The following is a 21,469-nucleotide window of genomic DNA, read 5'->3' as shown; positions in this document are numbered from 1 at the left end:
CAATCCCCAGTTTCAGGCATCCACTGAGGGTCTTGGCTAGTACGCAAGCCCCTGGGATAAGGGGCGGGGGTCGGGAGGTTGGCTATCGTAATTTACTCAGGGCTGCCTAGTCGGCAAAACCAGAAGGCAAACCCAGGCATCACAGTTCCCAATCTGGGTTACTCCAAGGTGTTACCTAGATTCTTTTAATGCATTCGGGATCAAGTAACTTTAAAAGCAAACATAAGCTTATACTAAACCCAGGGAGCTCCTTACATAAGGAATTGTAACTTTATGGTTAAAATCTAGGCTCTGGGCCAGACTCCTTTTACCACTTACTGGCCATGCAATCTTGCTTTAGGTAAGTTCTCTTTACCCTGATTTCATCACCTAAAATGGAGATCACAAGCATGTATATTCACATTGTGAGAAGATATTCAGCATACGTGATGCTCTTAGAACACAGCCCAGCCAGCATTACTATTCAGTAGACGTTAGCTATCATGATTTCCAACACTGAAACCATGCCCACTTTTTTAAAGTGATGTACAAAGGCTTCTAAACATTAAAGATGATCTAGTCGGCTGGGGATCCATTTCCTTCCTTCATAAAATCTTAAACTCCTCACTCTGGGTTTGGTGTATCACTATCTAAACAACCCTGAGATGGTTTTTCAAAGCTATAAAGTAATTACACGGGCATACAGAGGCAGCCAGAAATGAAAGTCACACAGCATTATGCTTTTCAAAGGCCCTTGCTGACACAAGCAAACAACGCAGTGGTGCGAAGGGCCAGTGCTGACTAACGCGGAGGGTTTCATCAGCTCAGTACCCAGTAGGCTACCTCAGTAGCCTTCCAGTGAAATAGGGAGCCAGGCCCAGTGTGCAAGGACACGCTCACAGGTGCAGAAACACTACTCCCCAATAGGTGCCTCTGCTCAAGAGGGCCCTCTACCTCAACTTCCCTTGTCTTTTCTTTCTTTCTTTCCTTTCCTTTTCTTCCTTTCTCTCTCTCGCTCTCTCTTTCTTTCTAAGTAACTCAGACAACTGCATACCAGTCAGTCCAAACATCTCTCAACTCCAATGATAGGTCATTTGCTGGTCCATCATGGACACGAAGAAAATGGGGACTCACTCCACAGTCTGGTATCCCATGCATAGCAATGCCCAGACACTAATTCTCTACAGCTAGTAATATGGGAAAAGGTCTACTTTCATGCTAAATACAAACTGTATATTCATTCCAGAGTGCTCAGTCAACAGACTAGGACACTGTACTATGGATTATGGTGCTAATAAACTCTTAAGTTCCATTAGGCTTTAATTGTTCATCTAAATACACACATTATAATAGCAATTTAAATGCATTTGTATAACGAACAAAAGAGAGTTCTAACATATTTCCACATCCTATTGAACAAGTTAGATAATGACTACATTAATTTTGCTCTTATAGTGAATAGCTTTAAAAAGTTTTTCCTAAATAAATTATATGAACAGCGAGTGCGAAACATTAGCTAAAAAGGACAAAGGAATTTCAGAGCTTTGGGAGGCAATATGGAACGCTAATATTTTGGAAACCAGAGACATGCTATCTTGAGATTCTGGAAGCCTGCCCAAAGGAGATGCACTTGAATTGCCTTCTATCACTTTGAGCAAGAAGGACTCAAAAAATACATTCCAAAGCTCTAAACAAAACAAACAAAAACCAAAACAACAAAACTGGACTTTTATAGAGGGTAGATATCAAACTGCAAACCACAGAGTCATAGCCTTTAATGATCTTAAGTCCAAATATATTTGCCGCTGACCAAAACCATTTGGAGCATTTTCTCCAGATTGCTTCCGTGGAGATGCACACACTATTAAAAACAGATTATATACAGATCTCCCAAAGGATGTATACCTGGGCATTAATTCCTGCATGGCTTGTAACAGCAAATAAATGGGAGATAGCCTGAATTTCCACTAACAGCGGAATGCTAAAACTGTGCTGTATCCAGACAACGGAATTCTGTTTGAGCCCTAGAAAGAATGAGGCAGCTCCCTCCCCAGGCATGGACATGAGAAGTGTCACATACTGTGGAGTAAAAGCACAGGAACATATTACTTAGGGGCCCCCTCTAGATCATCCAGAAGTACTTTACTCCATGTCCCATTCTACACATCATTCTGCAACCAGCTTTCTTCCTTCCAGAAAGAATGTTTGCATGTTTATACATGCAAAAAAAAAAAAAAAAAAAAAAAAAAAGTCCACAAATGACACTCAACCCAATCCCTGCAAGGGGGCACAGGGAGGGGTGGATTTTACTTTACAGACTGTTATATGAAATTTTAAGCAAAAACGCATGGTCTGGGGGTGCCTGGGTGGCTCAGTGGGTTAAGCCTCTGCCTTCAGCTCAGGTCATGATCTCTGGGTCCTGGGATTGAGCCCCCGCATCGGGCTCTCTGCTTCCCCCTCTCTCTGCCTGCCTCTCTGCCTACTTGTGATCTCTCTCTCTCTCTCTCTCTCTGTCAAATAAATAAATAAATAAAATCTTTAAAACCAACAACAACAACAAAACCATGCATGGTCTAGGTTTTTTCATTTTTAAGTTAAAAATAACTTAATAAAAATCACTTCTGATGCTTGTTGACCCTACAAGAAGTGCCTTCAGGTTTCTCTCTTACCCCCTCTATAAAATACACCTTCTTTGTATCAACCATACCCTTTTTTAGGTCATGTGAGAATTCTCACACTCGAGAGAAAGTTCTTTTTCCCCCAGTGCATAGGGATTTCTAGAGATCACAAAATGTAAAGTTATTCTGGCATCACTAAAAATGACCTGAAATCAAGTGGTTTAAAAATACATCGGAGCAGGGGTCTGTTCGCTGCGACATCATTTGTCTTTTGTCAAATACTTCACCTCCAAGCTGCGACTCTACCTCTGTCACCACCACAGAGAGGCTATTCTGGTTTCTTTTCCCACAGATAGCTGCTCTGTTTGTCCTGCCTGGAGCCATGAGACCTGCAGGCCCTCCGGTTTCCCACCGAGAGCCACCTCAGGGAGCAGCCTCTGCAGAAACCCCTGTGCCTGCTGTCGGCAATTATGGGAACTCAGGGGATGCTGCCCTCCTCCACCCTTGAGGGTCCCATCAATAATTAAATATGAAAATATAAAAATCTTATTAAGAATCACAGAGTCTCAAAAATGCAATGCCGTGACCCTCGTCCTTTCAAACAGTGGAGCCATTCTTTGAAGGAAGACACGTTCTGAGGGCCCTTCTAGAAAGACGTCAATGTGACTGAGGGTCCGGTTCCAGAGACTGCTGAAGTAGAAGACAATATTTGAAAACAGACTCAAAAACACTGACAGTGGTGATCCTTGGCTTAAACGTTATAGAATCTTTAGAATATTCAAGTGAAAAGAGTACAATGGACAATGTCGAGGATGTAAGAATTTTTTAAGGGATTAAGAAAAGATACAAGTTAAGACCCACAACAAGCTGACAAACCAGAACAAGTCCTTCCAACCACTGCTCTGGTATTTCCATCACATTCTCCTAGGGAACCTTTCGAAACACCGCTGGCATCTTGGAAGTAAGGGGAAATATTACCTCCCATGGGAGACCCTTGAATCCCTGAGCTGAGCTAATTGCTCACTTTTCTATACTCCCCCAGCGCACTGTTCTACTACTATTGCTATACGAAGCATATTACTTCTACCCCGAATTTCTCTACTTGCACATCTCCCCCCCAGTTGCAAACCCTTCAGGACAAGAAGAATAAATAATATATTGATTTCTGTGGTCCCATAATAGTATCTAAAATACTAGCAGTTCTCAAGTTTCTGGAATGAAAGGGAAGTAGCCTCACGGCAAACTCATTTGAATATTTAATAAGGCACCAGTGGTAAAGGGGTACCAACTGAACCCCACCAGAGGTATCCATCATGTGTTTCAGAGGAGCTAAACCCTCATGTGACTGACAGCAACCCCCCAACACTCACCCCCAACGCCCATGTTTTCTAATATTACCATGACAATGAACAGACAGAATACAAACAGACCCAGAAAAATAAGGCCAAAAAAAGAGGTAGGAGAGCATCCCTGCCTGGGAATGAAAAGGAAAGCACCCCCTGCTTTGAACAGGGGTCTCCACATTAAGGGGGATGTTGTCTTTCTGACCATGGTGGTGGATACGGGAGCGGCATTTTCGTCTTTACACTTCTCCTGTGTTTTTATTATAGTCACTAAAACTATTAAAAAGTTGCACAAGATTTCCCTTTGTTCACTGATGTAATAAACCTACTTTTAAACACCCACTATGTCCTAGGCACTGTTTTGGGGGAGTCCCGACATAAATACGTCATAGTCTCAAGGATTCTGCAGTCAAATGTGGGAGACACACACACAGATACAACAAAACAGGACGTGCCTTACACAAGCGATCCCTGCAGGAAAATGGTTTATCCGATCATTCTCACCCCTTCCCTCTCCACAAGGGAACAGAGAAAACCTTAGGACAACCCATGGGAGGAGGGAGGAACCGCAGCCAAGCGTCCAGTTCCAGCCCCTCCTGTACAAACTGTGTCCCCTTTTCTCTACTTTTCACTCTTCCTCTCACGGGCTTCGTTATCTGGAGGACTAATCTGCAACTTCGAATACGTGGACACCCCCAGCATTCTCTAGGAAGTTAGAACCATGAGTCAGCGCAGCTCTGGTAACTTCAGCTGTCGCTCCTCGTGAAGCCACCCAAGGGTAAGAGCCCACAGGCTGCCTTGGGCGGGCGCTGGAAGCCATCCCTCCATCTGCTTACCACGTGTGTTGGTGGCCATGTCAGCCACTTTCTGAAAGGCGTCCAGGAAGGCAGCTGCTGCTACTACTGTGGTCCTAAAATGCAAACAGAGAACAAAAGCATGAGGAACGTCCCACACGAATTCACTGCGGCTACAGGGTTAACCCCTCTGCAGGGAAGGGCATGTGACCTTCCAGGAGAAACGACTCAGCTGGACATGGACAGGCACTGGCTTCACAGGGCCCCTTGTCTGCTCAGGAGGCATTTCTCCTCCTCATATGGGCACGCTCTCCCAGAAACACCCAGCGCATTCGGTGCTGGTCAGTAGATGCTGGCAATCCTTCCCATCCTGGTCCACCTACGACGTAATTACTGGGCCAAATTTCACAAAGGAGGAAAGACAGGTGTTTCTGACCTAAAAGAAAAACGTCATTAAAAACCATAAACGGTACAGGTGAAATTGATTTTAGGGTAGGCAAACAGCATCTCTATGTGGACCGGGAGATGGAATCTTGGAGAGAGAGCCTCTACTTCAACTAATTCATTTCAGAGATGGGAAAATGGAGACAAGCTCAGCGTGACTTCCAAAATCACCAGCTCATCTCAGACCTGGAAAGGGGATAGGCTGGCAGGAAGCCCAGTCCCGTGCTCATCCTGCTGCAGGACAGATCCTTGCTATGTGACTTTTCCGCCTAAATCCCACTTATAATGAAACAGACTATTTTTTCAACCTTAGAATGCTATCTTCTGAATTCCTTGAGATTAGGGAGAAGTCACTACAGTCATTTGCTGTCCTAGAAATTATTTTGAGTTCTTCACATCCTCTGGAGCACTCTGTGGTCTACCGGTTCCCAGTGCTGTGATCCCAGGATGTCATCCAGTGAAGGGTAAGCCCCACTCCCCACCAGGGCCAGGGACAGCTAGAACACACAAGCCAGCCCCACTCGGACTCCACAATCCGTGAAATGCGCTTCATTTCCAAGTTTTTCATGTATGAATCTAATCTTTGCTCAGCATACCTCAGAATGCAAAGCTGCTGAAGGGAAGAATATGAGAATAAAGATTAGAAAGAAAGGAGTTCAAGATGGAACTGAAGAAAGGACCCTACATCTCACGAACAGTGGCTTTGACACAGAAGGTTTTAGAAGGTGCAGGGAGTGGTCCCTAAGAAAACCTGGGTCACAGTCCCTTAGCGCCAAACTCCAGAATTGAGGCCTGGTATTTCCCAGTAGAGCAAGAAAATATTCTGCTCTAATTAAAAAAAAAAAAAAAAAAAAAAGACATTCACAAAACAAAACTGGGGGAAAAAAAGCCCCTCAGAAGCATATTTTTCAAAGAGTTGACATCAACTGCAAGCCATGAAAAAGTTAGCTTTATCAAACATCCTGGGATTTATAAATAGCTCATTCTGATTGACAATTAATATCTGACACAGGGGCTGGATCGATTCTCGTTCAAGGCAATGTCGATCACCCGTGTACTACATGGGCTCCCCTGAAAACGAGGGCGGCGGTCAAATGTGAGGAATTAGGAGCTTTTAACCGCCACCTCCCAATGAGTCCTGTTTCCTTGCGTGCCGCTGTCCTGAGACATCCCTGCTCCGGCGTCCCCGCAGCACGAGCAATGATTCAGCGCCCCGCTCCTCCCATTGGCTGCGCCTCTCCTACAGTCCTCTCGCCCTTCCTTTACTACGGTAAACCAAACCACGCGCAGGAGGCTCCCAGCTGGGGACTCCTAGTTTGACAAAATAAAGAAATGGGCCCTGTCCGCAGGAGGCCTAAATGTTGTGGAAAAAAAATAAAATGAAATAAAATGTTCTTTGTACCAAGGAGATAAGATGGCTTTAGGTTTTGGGGTGCCTGGGTGGCTCAGTCGGTTAAGCAGTGAACTCTTGGTTTCCGCTCAGCATGATCTCAGGGGTCCTGGGAGAGAGTCCAGTGTCAGGCTCTGTGCTCAGCAGGGAGTCTGCTTCAGGACTGATTCATTCTCTCTCTCTCTCTCTCTCTCTCTCTCTCTCTCTCGCTCTCTCTCTCCCTCTGCTCCTCCCCCACAACGTCTTTCTAAAATAAATAAATCTTAAAAAAAAAAAAAAGATTGCTCTAAGTTTCATTGTAACTGATTAGCTGTGCTAAACAAATAAATACTTGAAGTTTTAGCTTCCTCTCTGGTAAAAGGGGAAGAGAGGATCTTCTCCTTGGCCAACCCTGAAAGGCTGCCAGATTGAATTAAATGAGGTCAGATAAGAAATGGGGCAGGGTGGTGGAGGAGGGGTACTCAACTGTCTTTCTGGTGTACTCCAGGAGGGACCTCCTGTAGGATGGAGACTAACTGTTGGGAATAGATGCAAACAATAGCAGAGATGGGAGACTAGCTGTAGCGTGATAAGGTGAGGCTGGTGAAGGCCTGTATGGGGCCTTGCATTCAGACAGAGGAGGTTGGCCCAGCAGAAAATCTTTAAAAAAGAAAAAAAAAATAGGAACTTGTAAAGTCTATACATGTTCTTAAGCACCAAAATGGTAAAGGATCTGACAAGGAAAGAAGGGGCTCTATGCCCCAGTCGACTGTACATCTGGAAGACCACTCACAGCTTGGGAAATCCTCAGTTCATGGGATAGGAATCCCAGGCACCTGCAAAGCTGGCAGAATGGAAGAGGAAAGATCCTTCCTTCGGGAGTTCTTCTCTCCTGCTCTACAGGGGAGTCATGGAATGTCCCGTCTTATGGCTGAAGCTCTGGGCAGTAACCCCTGACATCCATCGGCTAAGGACCGAGAGCGTCATGTCATCCACGTGGCTTTTTATCCTAGAAAACACCTACCTGCTTTGCCCTCTGGAAAACCGCCTCCATACATCCAAACCAACTGATGTCATCCCCCATTTCTCCATGAACAGGAGTCATGAAAATTATTGCATTTTAAATTGTCCCATCCCTCATGGGGCACCCACCAAGTGGGTAGCCCCCCTCCCCACTAAAAGCACGTAGCTGTAACAAGAAGACGCTGGTAAATGTTCTATTTCACATCAAATGATACAGGAGCAAGCCCAAGACAAGGCAATGATAAGAGCCCCTGAGAGCTGCTCAGCCCTAGATCTTGTTCTTTTTTAAGCAGCTTCATTGAGGCATAATTTGTATACCATAAGATTCACCCGTTTTGGGTGTGTGATTCAACAATTTTTTTTGGTAAGCTTAGAATTCTGCAACCACTACTACAAGCCAATTTTAAAACATTTCCATCACCCCCAAAAGATTTCTCCTGCCCATTTGTACTCAATCTCCTTTTTCTCCCCTAGTCCCAGGCAACCACTGATCCGTCTCTACAAATCTGTTTTCTAGATATTTCACACACACGGAACTACACGATAGTCAACAGTCAGCTGTAAACTCTTTATGAGGATAGACAGTGAACAGAATGGACTATGCAGCCAGACCCAGGTTCAAATCCCTGTTCTGCCATTTACTAGCTGTACGCCATTCTCTGTGCCTCAGTTTTCTCATCAACAAACTGAGGATACTAACTGTACTTAACCCCTTGGGATCGTGAGATCTAATTAAGTTAACATATGGGTCTGCACACAGTGAGCATTACATAAATGTTGCTCACTACTACCTTCCTATGATACCTCATTTGACTCAAAATTCCTGTGGAAGAAGGCAGATCAGATGGGAGTTCGGCTTTACATAGGCGAGTCAGGGGTCAGGAAATAAGGCTAAGAAGTGGCAGTACTCAAATGAGAACCCACTAAGTGCTTCTGTATCTGTAATGCTTCCAAAATTAACCTCAATCTGCATCCTGGGGCTGTCCTTTTCCATCCTTTGTCTAAGGATGGCGCCATTTTTCTGGGGATGACAAGCTTCTCTACTTACCGAAGCTGGGACTGTAGCTTTCCTGCTTTGTTTATGAAATCTTCCCACACTGGATAGCTCCCCTACAACAAAACAAAGTCATCAATCAGTGAGGCATGCTGTGATAGACATCTGATGAAGACAATAACAAAACACCCAATCACAGTTACAGGGAACAATGTGTGTTCTCTCTTCCTCTGCAGCCTCGGGTATGGTGCCCAGACTGTACATAAATGCCCTGGCTCAGAAATGGGTTTAGAATGTGCTCAGGCCCTGTAATCTTGTAAATACTACAAATGCCAGTTGGAACAAGTTTGGCAGAATCTAACACATACACTGATAGATCACTTTTTCAGGAACAGATGGAGGGTCCAAATTCAAGATATGCAGAACATTTAATGCTCTGCCCAGAGGAACCACCTGACCTCGGCTGTGCCTTTTCCCACCCTCACCCAGGAGGAAACCAGAGTGACTGGAGCTCCTCCTCAGGACAGTGACCGCGGCCTCCGGGAAGCTTTACTTATAGATCAGAATCTCAAGGTTGAGAAGTTACCTAAATGCAGCCCCCCAGCTAATGGCTTGCACCCAGCATCTACAGACAGCATGACAACATGTGGATCCCCGGCACACTCCAGCTCACAGGGAATTCAACACCCTCCTGGGGAGACTCTATCTGCCACCTCGTCCTCTGTGTCCCTGCGGCACTGGCCTGAACCCTCTGGGGACCCTCAGGGTGACGCCCGACCCCATTTCCATGGGAAGTCTTTTGAAAGAACTCAGGAAAACCAGCACATTCATCCAGCTTTCCCTTCTTTCCCCACGTGCAGTCCATGTTCAACCCAAGACCGTGTTTCACATCCCTGCGGCGTCCTGGGGACACGGCAAGATTCTCTCTCCCTTGGCTTTCAAGCCCGGGACTCCAGATACAAAGTCAGAACTGCAGATGCTGTTCTGACGGCAGCAGAGCAGTGGGGCTGACACCTCCCTACACCGACGCGCTTGATGCATGTTAAGATCAAGGAGCCACACGAGAGGACACAAGGGAAACCCACAGAAGGAGAAGCCACGGCTAAAGACATAGAGTTTGGCACGGAATCGGTCACACAGATCTGAGACTCCACCCCCGGAGGGTGCCACTGGCAGGACCAAACGGGAAGTGCCTCGAATCCTAATGTGGGGGACAGAACACATGGCACCTCCCAGGCTGGCGGTTTAAGGAGAGGAGGGAGAAATTCTGATGAAGTTCATCATTTCACCTTTCGCTACAGAAGCCAGGCCGAAACAGGCTACAGCGGCAACTGAGCGAAAACCTAATGATTTCCTCTTCCTACTGGTCTGAATGGTCTTAGCTTCTTAGCCTAGTGTACAGTTGCTCAACCTTGCCACTACGGACGTTTTGGGCCTGACAGTTCTTCTGCGGTGGGGGACTGTCCTGGGTACTGTATGGGGTTCAGGACCATCCCTGACCTCGGTTCACTAAAGTGCCAATAATAGGGGCGCATGGGTGGCTCAGTCGGTTAAACATCTGACTCTTGGCTTCAGCTCAGGTCAGGATCTCAGGGTCCTGGGATGGAGCCTCGAGTCAGGCCCTGCACTCAGTGGGAAGTCCGCTTGAGGATTCTCTCTCTACCTCTTCCCCTACTTGCATGCACCCACTCTCTTCCTCTAAAATAAGTAAATAAAGCTTAAACAACAACAACAAAGAACCACTGTTTTAAAGGGCTACTTGAGCTCCGCGCTGGGCTCCCTGCTCAGCTCAGAGTCTGCTTGTCCCTCCCCGACCCGCCCCTTCCTCTCCTCACTCTGTGTGTGTCTCTCTCAAATACATAAAATCTTGAAAAAAATGAAATAAAATAAAGGGATGCCTGAGAAACTAATTTCTTTTGGTGAAGAAACAGTCATCTGTTGTTCAGCAATTTCTTCAGTATTACTGCACTTAAGTATCAATTCTCTTGTTCAATGAAAACATAATTAAATATATTTTTGCTTTACATCTTATCATAAAAGTGCCTCTCTCTGCATTTCTCTAGCTATCGAGTCTGTCTGAAAATGTGCAGAGAGCTATCTGGAAAACTGTCCACCAAAGTTAAAATGGGCTATTTCTGGAAGCTAAGATTTGGACCAATGTGTTGCTTTCTTGTTTGTATTTTCCTATATGGCCATAGTTTTTTTGTTTTTTGTTGTATGTGTGTTTTCACTCAGGGTCACATATCACATTTACAAAAACAATAGTCATTATATACATTTTTTTAATTTTAAGATCAACCTAGAGGTCCTGGCAATAAGAGCACCACAAAGTCACAAACCGCCCCAAGCCTAAAGTCTATCTCCCAGCTGCGGCTAGAGCACAGCCGTCAGCTCTGTGTCTGAGACCTGCCTGGTCTGACTGCAGGTCTCGGGATTTTTTCCCCCAGGTGACAATTTGCTCCCGTGGGGCACTAAGTGCACCGAGCCAGGCATCCTGCCTGACTGGCTCCTGGCAGAGGTCCCTTGGCGGCTGCACCTGAGCTCCTGACACCAGTACCCACGCACAGGTCTGGCCACCACACTGCTAAGCCACACAGCCTCTATCTCCTCTTTGTGCCCCAGTGGGCTGTTTCCACCCAAGGGTGTAACTTTAGTTTAACTTACATTGAATGAATCCTTGACAGCTCTGGCTACCATTCCAGGCCCATCCAGACCTTGCGTGAAAGTCCAATTATAACACCTAATGTATTGGCCATTTTCTTATCAAGTATGAACACCCCTTCTACCTCTATATCCAAGTAATTAAAGGGGCAAGGGCTAGGATCAGAGTTCTCTGGCTGGCCGTGAGAGATCTCTGCCCACACGGACATCAGCATCTTAAGAGCACAAGAGTTCAACCAACCAATTACAGCTTCGCCTAGCCTTTTCTTCTCGTTCCAAGAAAGTAGGAGAAGCTTTTAGAAAAGCCTAAAATGTGTTCAGACATACCAACAACCAACTTCGAGCCAAAAGGTACCAGCATCACTCATCTACACAAAGGAGGCCATGACCGCTGGGCCTTCCTTTCCCCGGCACCAACTGCTCCCCTGCAGGGGCCCCAGAGAAGGCCACTGAAATGATCCAGCATATTGAAGAAAAAGGTGAGACACACTCATTGAGAACACGCCAGAAAGACGACAGGTCTATGCAGGAAGCACACAGCCCTGATTTCCAGTCGTGGCCACGCCAGTCAAGTACTCAGGGAAGTCACTTCCCCTCCCAGGGCCTGCTCCTTCTGAAGACTAACAGTAAGAACTATTCCGTGACCATTGCTGCACACGGCATCACTGAACTCTGAAGGAATGGCGGGAAGGAATAAGGGGATAAGTCACGACTTCTCAGGGTTGGTGTGAGGGACAATGGAGATCAGACACCAATGGTGCTTGGTGCAGAGCTGGGCCCTCTGTCAGTGTCCCACAAACATCGGACAGGACTGACCCAAGGGTTTACAGGCCCCTGCAATCCCACTCAGGTGCTGGCACAGACGTTAAGGCCTCGAAGTCAGACTGTCTGTCCAGGCTGGAATCCTGCACACTTAGTCCTAAGTACAGAACCCGCTGCACCTGCCAACTAGTTAACCAGCTGGGTGTGGGGAGTCAGACTAGTCTGTGCCGCTCCCCCGCACACAGCGGGAGGAGTACTCAGACCGACATGAATGTGCCTGAAATCAACGGCTGGAAGCTGAAAAAAACGACTTATCTGCCCCCACCACTGGGAGCCTCATTTCAGTCTCTACCAAATTAGCAACAAAAAGAGGGTCCCCTCTCCAGTCAAGGGGTGCAGCACACAGCTCTCCGCCCACGAACACCCACTCAGCCAGAAGAAGGCTGCCAAAAGCAGCTCTTTCCTGATTTAATGATATTTGACGGTCTATCAAAGAGTGTCAGGCCCACCTGTTTTAGGGAATATATAATTTAATGGATTCTTTAAAAAAAAATGAACTTCTAAGAACAGAAGACAAAACCTCCTTGTTGAGAATTTTTTTTAAGTGCGTAAATGTTATTAAAACTTAAAGGCAAGGTGATGTTGGATTGTTCTAGACCTAGGTTTTTTTTTTTTTTTTTTAAGTTTCTTTTAAGGTTAAAAAAAAAAGTTTCTACCCACCTGAAAAGTAGCTTTACTACAAAAATTCAAAAGCCTGGAGGCAGTGAGAGAGGAGAAAGAAGAAACTTGAAGAGTTAAGAGTGACAGAGAAAAAAGCCTGGACTTTTTCTAGACTCAAAGACTGAGTCAAAGAGAATATACTCAAGTTTGACAAGAAATCTGCAAATCAAGATGCTGTATCCACTGAGAACCCTTTCAGAAAATGATTCTGACGCAGTCCTTAATTTTTCTGATCTGCATCGCCCACCAACGAGTCCCAGAAAGCTCTCCTGCGAGGCCACGGTTCTGACTGGGCTCGGTTCACGTCTGAAGAAATCCCCAGGAATGCGCTCCACATTGACCCCTTGATGGGGTTCCCCAGAAAACACGTGAAGGTTTTACAACTTTCCAGACAGACCAAAATCAAAGAAAATAAGACTCCCACCAAGCACCCAGGCTCTGCCAAGTCCGAAGTCACAAGCAACGGGTACAGGACTCTCCTCTCCCTGGAACCCCATGACTGTCATTGGAGCTGAGGGCAGGTTTTGAACCCCAAGCAATTTGTTGAAAACAGAACTTACACCACGCTGGATTCTGAGAGAAAGGAAAAGTCCCTTATTCCAAAAATGAGTTTATTTACAAACGTGGAAAGGACTTCCTTGGTCAAGTTGCAAGACGGTCCCCCATCCCACAGCAAGAGAGGTGGGACTTCCCAGAGGACGGGCTACAGCTCACACCTCTGCATCCACCAGGCAGGGTCCCCGCAATGCTCCCCACACCACACACACCACCGCTGATGGCTGCTCTCTCTTCTAACCTCCAGGGGGATTCAACAATCTGGAAAACTCCTACTCAGCCATTACCACCCATCTAGCTCTGACATCACCTCTTTCAAAGCATTCTCGAACACACGCCCCTCCCTCACATCACGCAACTCATCCTCTGTGAGCCTGCGTCTTGCCCAAACACTGTGGGCTCGAGAACAGAGAAACCGAGGGAGGAAGGAAAAGCATTTCCAGTAAGAGCAACAGTTGGCCCAAAACGGAGAAGCAGAGAGGACGTTAAGTGGGCTCCCTCCAAGGGACACTGGAGTGGCAGCCTGACACTGGGGAAATGCAAGACACGGGCAGGGTGTACAAGAAGACCAGGAGCAGCCTTCAAAGGCAAGGTCAGAGTTTAATCACAAACAAGACAGCAAAAGACCCAGCAGATGGTGAACGACATTCAACCCCAAGCGACGAGTGCCTGGGTGACTCAGTCAGTTGAGCGCCTGCCTTTGGCTCGGGTCAAGATCCCGGGGTCCTGGGATGGAACCCCACTCTGCTCAGTGGGGAGCCTGCTTCTCCTTCTCCCTCTGCCTGCCGCTCCCCTGCTTGTGCTCTCTCTCTGTCAAATAAATAAATAAAATCTTTAAAAAAAAAAAAATTTCCCAAGCCACCCAGGTTACAAGAGAACCTAACCAACAGGTCACATACCTAACAGCAATCTGGTCCCTTCGGGAGGGGTAGGTGGTGAAGACTTTTTTTTTTTACTTCTGAGAAAAAAGACCCACCCCATCTCTGCCTGCTCCCCTAGAGGTTGGTGGCCGATTAAGCAAATACGCAAGCTGGATTCCCCACCCCCACCCTCAAAGTTGAGCTCTGGGAACCCCCCCGCCAAGTCCCTCTCCTCTTCTCCCTCTCCTTCCTCGGCTCTCCCCACAGCCAGAAGGCTGGGCAGGCCGCTTGCCCAACACAGGGAGCAGGAGTCAGCCAGTGAGGCCATTCTGGCTTTGGGTTCTGTTTTGCTTTGTTTTATTCTATATTAAACAGAGGCCCAGGATGGCATCCCACACGCGGAGCAGAAGAATAAACTGTGTGTAACTCCTCAGCACGACTGGTTAACGATGCCCCATAAATAATGCAGCAACTGCCTCTCCCAGCCCAGCCCAGTCCGCAGTGGCAGTGGGACCTCAGGGGACAGCTGAGGGAACCAGACACCCACAGAGGAACCCGGGGGAGCTGGGAGCCATGGTCAGAGAAGAGGCAATGTGAGAGGAGCCAGGGCTGGAGAAGAGTGCCACAAGGAGGAAGACTTCGGCTTCGCTGAGAATAAACGAGGGACAGGCTCGAGGGAGTGGGGTTCCAGCTCAAAGGCTCTGCCCTGCCCAAAGGTCCCAGAGGGACGCAGGCTCACCAGTGGTCATGCTGCTGTGAACTCCAGTCCTGGGCACACGACTGGCTGCGTAACTTCCCAAGCCCCTCTTTGCACCCTGACGACATCACCGTCACCATCACCATCATTAAGCATCACCAGTTCCTAAAACAGTTGCTTGGTGCCAGCTGCCAGATCAGCAGGTCTCATGCTTCCACGGCCATGGCCACCCCCCTGGGGATCCCGCAGAAACGCAGCTTCCAATTCCCCTGGGCGGAGGCAGGGCCTGGCCATTCCAGGTCTCATCTAAGTGATGCTGAGGCTGCTGGCGCCCAGACCACAGTGGGGAGCACACCCGGATACACAAGCCACTCCGTGCTCCCAACAACCCAACCAGGCAGGTGCTGCTGGTACTTCACAGCCGAGGAATCGGAGGACCAGCTTTGTGGCCCACGGACTACCCTGACTCTGGGAGGGACAAGCCATGGGATGAGGAGACCCAGCTGCCCCGCCCAGCCCCAGGACTGCAGAACGCTGCTCAGGGGGCACGCTGGGTCCTGCTCGGTCCAAGAAGGTACAAGGGCTCCCCGAACACACAGCACCCTCCCCCCACCAATTACAGCTACAAATGTTCCCAGGGGGAGCTAGAAATGGTTGTGATCCTCAACCACGTGAAAAAGAAACCCCAAGACATAAAACAAAGAAAAGCCCTTCATGTAGAAAAAGCTCTGGAAGGAAAGGACCAGAAATGTTCACAGGTGCTGTCACTAGTGGTGCGATTATGGGGAACTCGATCACATCCTCAGGTTTGCGACGGATACGGGACTGATCAACTTCCACCAGATGGAGCATCTCTGCCAGCTGCTGCTATCACCACCCCAAGCCACCAGCCCCCCAACTCCCGCTGCAGATCTGCAGGTGCCTCCTCAGGGCAAGAACAAGAAGCACAGCCCCCAGCGTCCCTCCTCCGCCTCCTCTAGGTCACCCCTCGGTGTGGACTACGGGGAAATGAAAAAGTGAAGCTTCCAGAGGAAGCTTCTGACCTGAGCAGGCGTGCCCCCGGACCCCGTGTGCTTCTATAAGCATGAGGTAGGGAATCTGCAGCTCCCAGAATTGAGTGTGCAGGAGGATGGACGGGGCCCCTGAAGGCCTGTCACAGCTTTGTCCCCAAAGCCACCCTTCCCCGCCCCATCCTGTAAGAGGAAGGGCTCCCGAGAACCTCAGATGAAAGGCACCGGGTAAGCCCATCCATCATAAAAACCATTCCTGGGCTTTTATTCTCTGATTGGGGCTTGCCTAATCCACTAATTATCCCTGTCCATCAAGTGGATGACAGCCTTGGGGATAATCAATGGTTGCTTCCCATACGCCCACCCTCGCCCACTCGCCCAAGCTCACCAGCAATAAATACGCCTATGAAAAGGAAGATTTAACCACAAAAGGTGCTCCCTCCACCCAACCTCCCCTCACAAACTGCTCCATTTGTAACCATAAGACCCTAATTAAGTCAAGGACATCAGGCGTCTTCTTCCTCCAGCGCTATGAGGTTCCAGGCCCACAATGCCTGTTTTCTGACACGTGGGTAGGTCATCACTTGAAATAGAAGAACCAACCTGGCAACTGTACCCTCAAAGCAATATTGTTGTTGTTGTTGTTTACATTTTCTACCAAGAGGTCTTCCTTTGTCTGTCCTGAGCCTGCCAGCAAAAGAGCCACTGGCCACAGGGACTTAAGTTTAAATTCACTACGATTAAATAAAACGCAAAATTCAGTTCCTCACACAAGTGCTTGAGAGCCACTCGTGGCCTGTGGCTGTAGCACTAGGCCGTGCGAGGGCACGACACGTCCCCTGCTGCAGAAGGGGCTACCGGGAGGCGCCGGCGGCCAGGGACAGAGCTGCTCTGGGCACCCCGGCCTCATTCTGCCGCCACCACGAGGCTTCTGGTTCCAGTGTTTCATGCCTGCAGAAACTGTGAGTACATGCGCCATCATCTCTAGGAACGTGGGATTCCACTCCTCTCCCTCTTCCCCAAATTCACGCTCCCCCTGCCCAAGTCTGTACTATGCCAGCAGTCACAGGGGGCCATCTAGGAGTCCAAGTGTACCTCCTGATCATCATTAAGAACCCCATCTCACATGTCCATAGACCTGGAGAGCATAAAGGACTCTCAGGACAACCCTGCCAGGGCACTTGGCGGAACAGGAAACTGAATGCTTTTCCTTTTAATGCGGGAAACCAAAGCATAGAAGTTAAGTAATCTGCCGCAGGTCAGAGAACGGTTTGCCCTCATACCTAGCTGGGATCGAGAAGGGCCCCTCAGTTTAACCAGTTCTTTTTAAAATGAAATTGCCCCTGGGGGTGCCTGGAGGGCTCAGCTGATTAAGCATCTGCCTTTGGCTCAGGTCATGATACCACATTCCGGGATTAGTCGCTTGTGGGGCTCCACACTCAGTAGGTAGTCTGCTTCTCCCTCCAACCCTCCCCCGCTCATGCTCTCTCTCTCCCAAATAAATAAATGGAATCTTTAAAAAATAAATAAAAAATAAAATGAAATTTCCCCCTAGGTTCTCCTAAGCTTCCTTATTCTCCATAACTGGACACTTGGGGACTCCATATCCAATCACTCTTACAGGGGCCGGCTGCTCTCATCCAAGTGCGAGTAAGAGATGTCTGTGTACAAGTAAGCCCCCACCCCAGAATAATAAATGCAGATCTACCCCCTCAAACTTTCTCCCATTATGGGGAATCCAAAGCTCCTGTTTCATTTGCTTATTCCCATGTATAGATGTCCACATGCGATAACGAACGGAATCCGTGATGACCTTCACACCCCATAAACAGGTCAAGGACTGTCACCACTACTTGATGCTTGCACACCTGTATGCACCCACTTCTCCTCCCTGGAAATACCCTCTCCGACTTGTCTCCACCCAACCCCAAAACGGATTCTTGCAGTCTGTCAGGTCCGCCCTGGCCACGCTGTGCACACCTGATGTGCTCTGCTTCCACTAAACAGTACCCCCCACAATCCCCGGGCCCCGCCCCAGGCTGCTAGGACAGGACAGCCCTGATGCATGGCCAGACTCCACAGTCTGAAAGGACCTGTGTGATGTCAGGGTCAAGAGCATGGCGCTCAAGTCAGACTGCCCGACTTCACATCTACCCTCCAGACGACCTAGGTGACTTAGCCACCCACAACTGCCCTGTCTTCATGGGTAAAGGACTCCTGAGCTAGTCCCCACCTCCAAGGACAGTAATGAGGGTAAAGGAAAGCGTGCAGGCCCTTAGAAGGGTGACCGGCACTTAGGACTAAATAAATCCCAGCGACTGCTATTTTCAGGAGTTGATCTATGATGCCAGTCACCCTACCTGGGTCATTTATGAGCGCCCACAATGCACGGCCGGAGCAGGGTAGAGGCCATACAGAGATGAGGAGCCAAAGCAATGAGGAGCTCAGGCTAGAACAAGGCCATATTAGCCACCAATCAGAGGGCACCACACTCCAAATACAAAGTCCTCGGAGGTGCAGCTGGAGTAAGCTTTGAGGGGGAGGGCATGGATGCCTCATCTAGGTCTTTAAGGACAAAGGGGCGTTTTCCTGGCAAAGATAAAGGAAATAAAGAAGGGAGACCTTAAAAGAAATAATTAGCAAAGAAAGGGAATACAGAAGATCATGCAGCATTTAGGCATGGGAGTCATTTTGGGGTGTATTTTAGGGGCATGAGAGAGGGGAGCAGGGAGATCCTTCCTACTTACCTCATGAGCTGCAAAGTAGGCCCGTGGTGGCCCAAGAACCCCTCCCACTTCCCCCTGCTCCTGGTATACTCACAACCCACCGAAGACGCACTAGGAACGTCTGCTAGGACTACAGACGCCTGAGCCTCACCCCAGAGCTACACAATCGAAATCTCTGGGGTGGGGGGCCCAGACACCCGCACTGAACACACACCCCCAGGGGATAGTCATACTTTCTTGCTAAAATCACACACAACAAGATTTGAAAATCCACACACCAGGGGCGCCTGGGTGACTCAGTGGGTTAAGCGTCTGCCTTTGGCTCAGGTCATGATCCCAGGTCTTGGGATCCAGCCTCACTGTGGGCTCCCTGCTGAGCAGGGAGTCTGCTTCTCCCACCCTGCGCTTGTCCCTTCTTTTTCTCTCTCAAATAAACAAAATTAAAAAAAAAAAAAAATGAACATCACCATACCAAGTAAGACATCTCGTCCCTCCGAGGCCCAGCAAGCTATGGCCTAGCAATTTCTGCCCTGATATGCAAGTCTAGCTCCTTGACACGAACCCCCGGTGATGAGCACGCACATGCGGGAGGACAAACGGACACGCGCTTTTTGAACGGCAACGTGTGTGAAATGCCTGGAAAAGTCCATACCTTTGACCCAAGAGAAAGCCTTCAGGGGAAACTGTCGATGCGGATCAGTGTCTAGCTATAAGGATATACTCACTGCCATGTTGCTTCTAATTAGTGAAAAACAGGACACAGCCTAAACAAGACATCAGCCAGGAACATATGGAACCAGTGCCCACCTGAAGGCCTCGCACATGCTCCGCCCTGGCCTGGAACATTCTTTCTCGGATATGCACATATGCACATACTTCCCAAGGCATTGCTCAAGGGTCACCTGCTCTGGGAGGCCTTCCGTAGCCACGGTTTTTCTTTTCTTTCTTTTTTTTTTTTTTTAAGATTTTTATTTATTCATTTGATAAACAGAGATCACAAGTAGGCAGAGAGGCAGGCAGAGAGAGAGAGGAGGAAGCAGGCTCACTGCGGAGCAGAGCCCGATGTGGGGCTCGATCCCAGGACCCTGGGATCATGACCTGAGCTGAAGGCAGAGGCTTAACCCACTGAGCCACCCAGGTGCCCCTAGCCATGGTTTTTCAAAACAACAACACTGCCCCTGCTCTGTTTTTCCCCACTGCACATAATCCTCCTAATACACAGAAGAACCGACTTAGACTGTCCCCCACTGCCCTAGAATGTAAGCTCCAAGGGGGTAGGGACTATGTCCATTTTGTTTACTGCTCTACCCCCAGCGCTTAACACAGAACCTGGCATAGGGTCGGTCCTCAAATACAGGTCAACGGAATAAATGAATTACACATACCAAACAATGGGACATCACACAACATTAAAACTGACACGGCTTGTAACTCCATACACGGGAAGGCAACGTAAATGAAAAGCTAAGTGAAAAAATAAATTTCTGGCACAGCGTGAGCCGCATGAACCTTTGTCTAAAATATGTGTACATAACCCACTTTGTCATCAAACGGTTATGGGTGAGTTTTATTTTTTACTTAATTGGAATTTCTTAGTTTTGCTTCCACTAACTTTATACAGCTTGCATAATCTTTGAGAAGTAATCCCTCATGAAATGTTCGCAAAACACTTGGCTAATTTTTTTTTTTTTTAGGAATAGCTTCCTCCTTAGTGACTTAATTAGGGTGTCCCTAATTAAGGCCAGCACAACATCAAAGAGGCCAGGTTCCAGGGGACCCTTGCTTCAGGTCTACTCCTGGCTGCAAGGTGACCTCAGTCCCTCCAGCAGCAGCCTGCAGAGCTTCTGAGTGCCGGGATGCCAAAGGCTTGGCCACTAGCTCGCTCCTCCTGGCTCTGCTCCCCGCTACTTGCTTCCTATTGGGGTGCCTCATCCAATTATTCAGGCCCGAGATCACATCCTGCTGGAGAGCTGGCTTTGAAGGTTCAGTAAACAATCACTTCAAAACAAAGAGCGACCATTAAACCAAACTCAAAGACTTCCTTAATGACTCCGTGCTCAGCTGCAGGAGCCCCGCGCGCAAGCAAGCCAGGCCTCAGAAGTGAAACTGAGGTCTCCCTGGAAACTAATCTCAAGCATTTCCAGCCTCCTGCTGCAAATATCCCCCCTTCCTGTTTTGCGCTCAGCCATGTGGGGCGCAGAGCCCGTTACTGGGGCGACCCTGATGGAGGGGGTTTCTTCAGCAAAACAAACAAGTGTCTCCTGTTTGTCACACCCCTCTCACTCACACCCTGCCTGCTCCCCACCTACTTCCCTCTGCTGACAAATTAGAGGCACCCGTGGGGGGAGTCAACCACCCAACAGCACTTTGTCGGCTGAGCCTAACTCTGCTTTAAAGAGAGAGAAGCTCCTGGAGCTTGTAAGAGGTTCAGAGGAGAGCCTCGATGGTTAGGCTTTATCTGGTGCATCCTGAGTCCTAAAGGTACAGATAGAACAATCCTCAAAGAGATCGATGAAACACACCCATTACAGAATCGGAAAAGAGACAGCCCACCACGGCGAGTGAGCCCAGACCCTGGGGCCAGACCGCCGGGGTTCAAATCCCAGCCTTCCCTCTCAGGAGCTATATGATGTAGGCAAATGGCTTCCCCTCTCTGAACCTCAGTTTCCCCATCTGTAAAGTGGGAATTATAGCAGCAACCACTGGGTTGTTGGGAAAAGTTAACAGTCTACTGGTAAGACACTAGAATAATGCCTGGTTGTGCTTAGGAAACAGGGAAAGTAAAATGCAGGTCTAGTTTGGGTGTCACTCGTACCGAAGCCTCCCCTGACTGTGTCCTCCCACTCCCACGGTGACAATCAGAGGCCCTCCCTAAGATCCCGCTGCTTCTCTTCTAGACAAAACAACTTTAGGG

The 21,469-nt window shown here is 48.3% G+C and overlaps 1 protein-coding gene across 12 annotated transcripts in view; it reads right to left on the bottom strand.

Annotated features, from left to right (window-relative positions):
* Positions 1-21,469, bottom strand: part of MTSS1 (MTSS I-BAR domain containing 1) — a 158,259-nt gene that overhangs the window by 125,397 nt on the left and 11,393 nt on the right. For all 12 annotated transcript variants that reach the window (XM_047724151.1, XM_047724153.1, XM_047724150.1 and 9 more), the window contains exons 2-3: positions 8,619-8,680; positions 4,777-4,850 (exon numbers count right to left, since the gene is read on the bottom strand). In XM_047724151.1, coding sequence (XP_047580107.1) covers positions 4,777-4,850; positions 8,619-8,680 — 136 coding nt within the window. The remainder of the gene's footprint in view (positions 1-4,776; positions 4,851-8,618; positions 8,681-21,469) is intronic.

This window comes from Lutra lutra, chromosome 4, assembly GCF_902655055.1.
Source record: "Lutra lutra chromosome 4, mLutLut1.2, whole genome shotgun sequence".
Lineage (NCBI taxonomy): Eukaryota > Metazoa > Chordata > Mammalia > Carnivora > Mustelidae > Lutra > Lutra lutra.
Note: the sequence above shows the minus strand (reverse complement) of the source record. Positions and strands in the feature narration are given on the sequence as shown.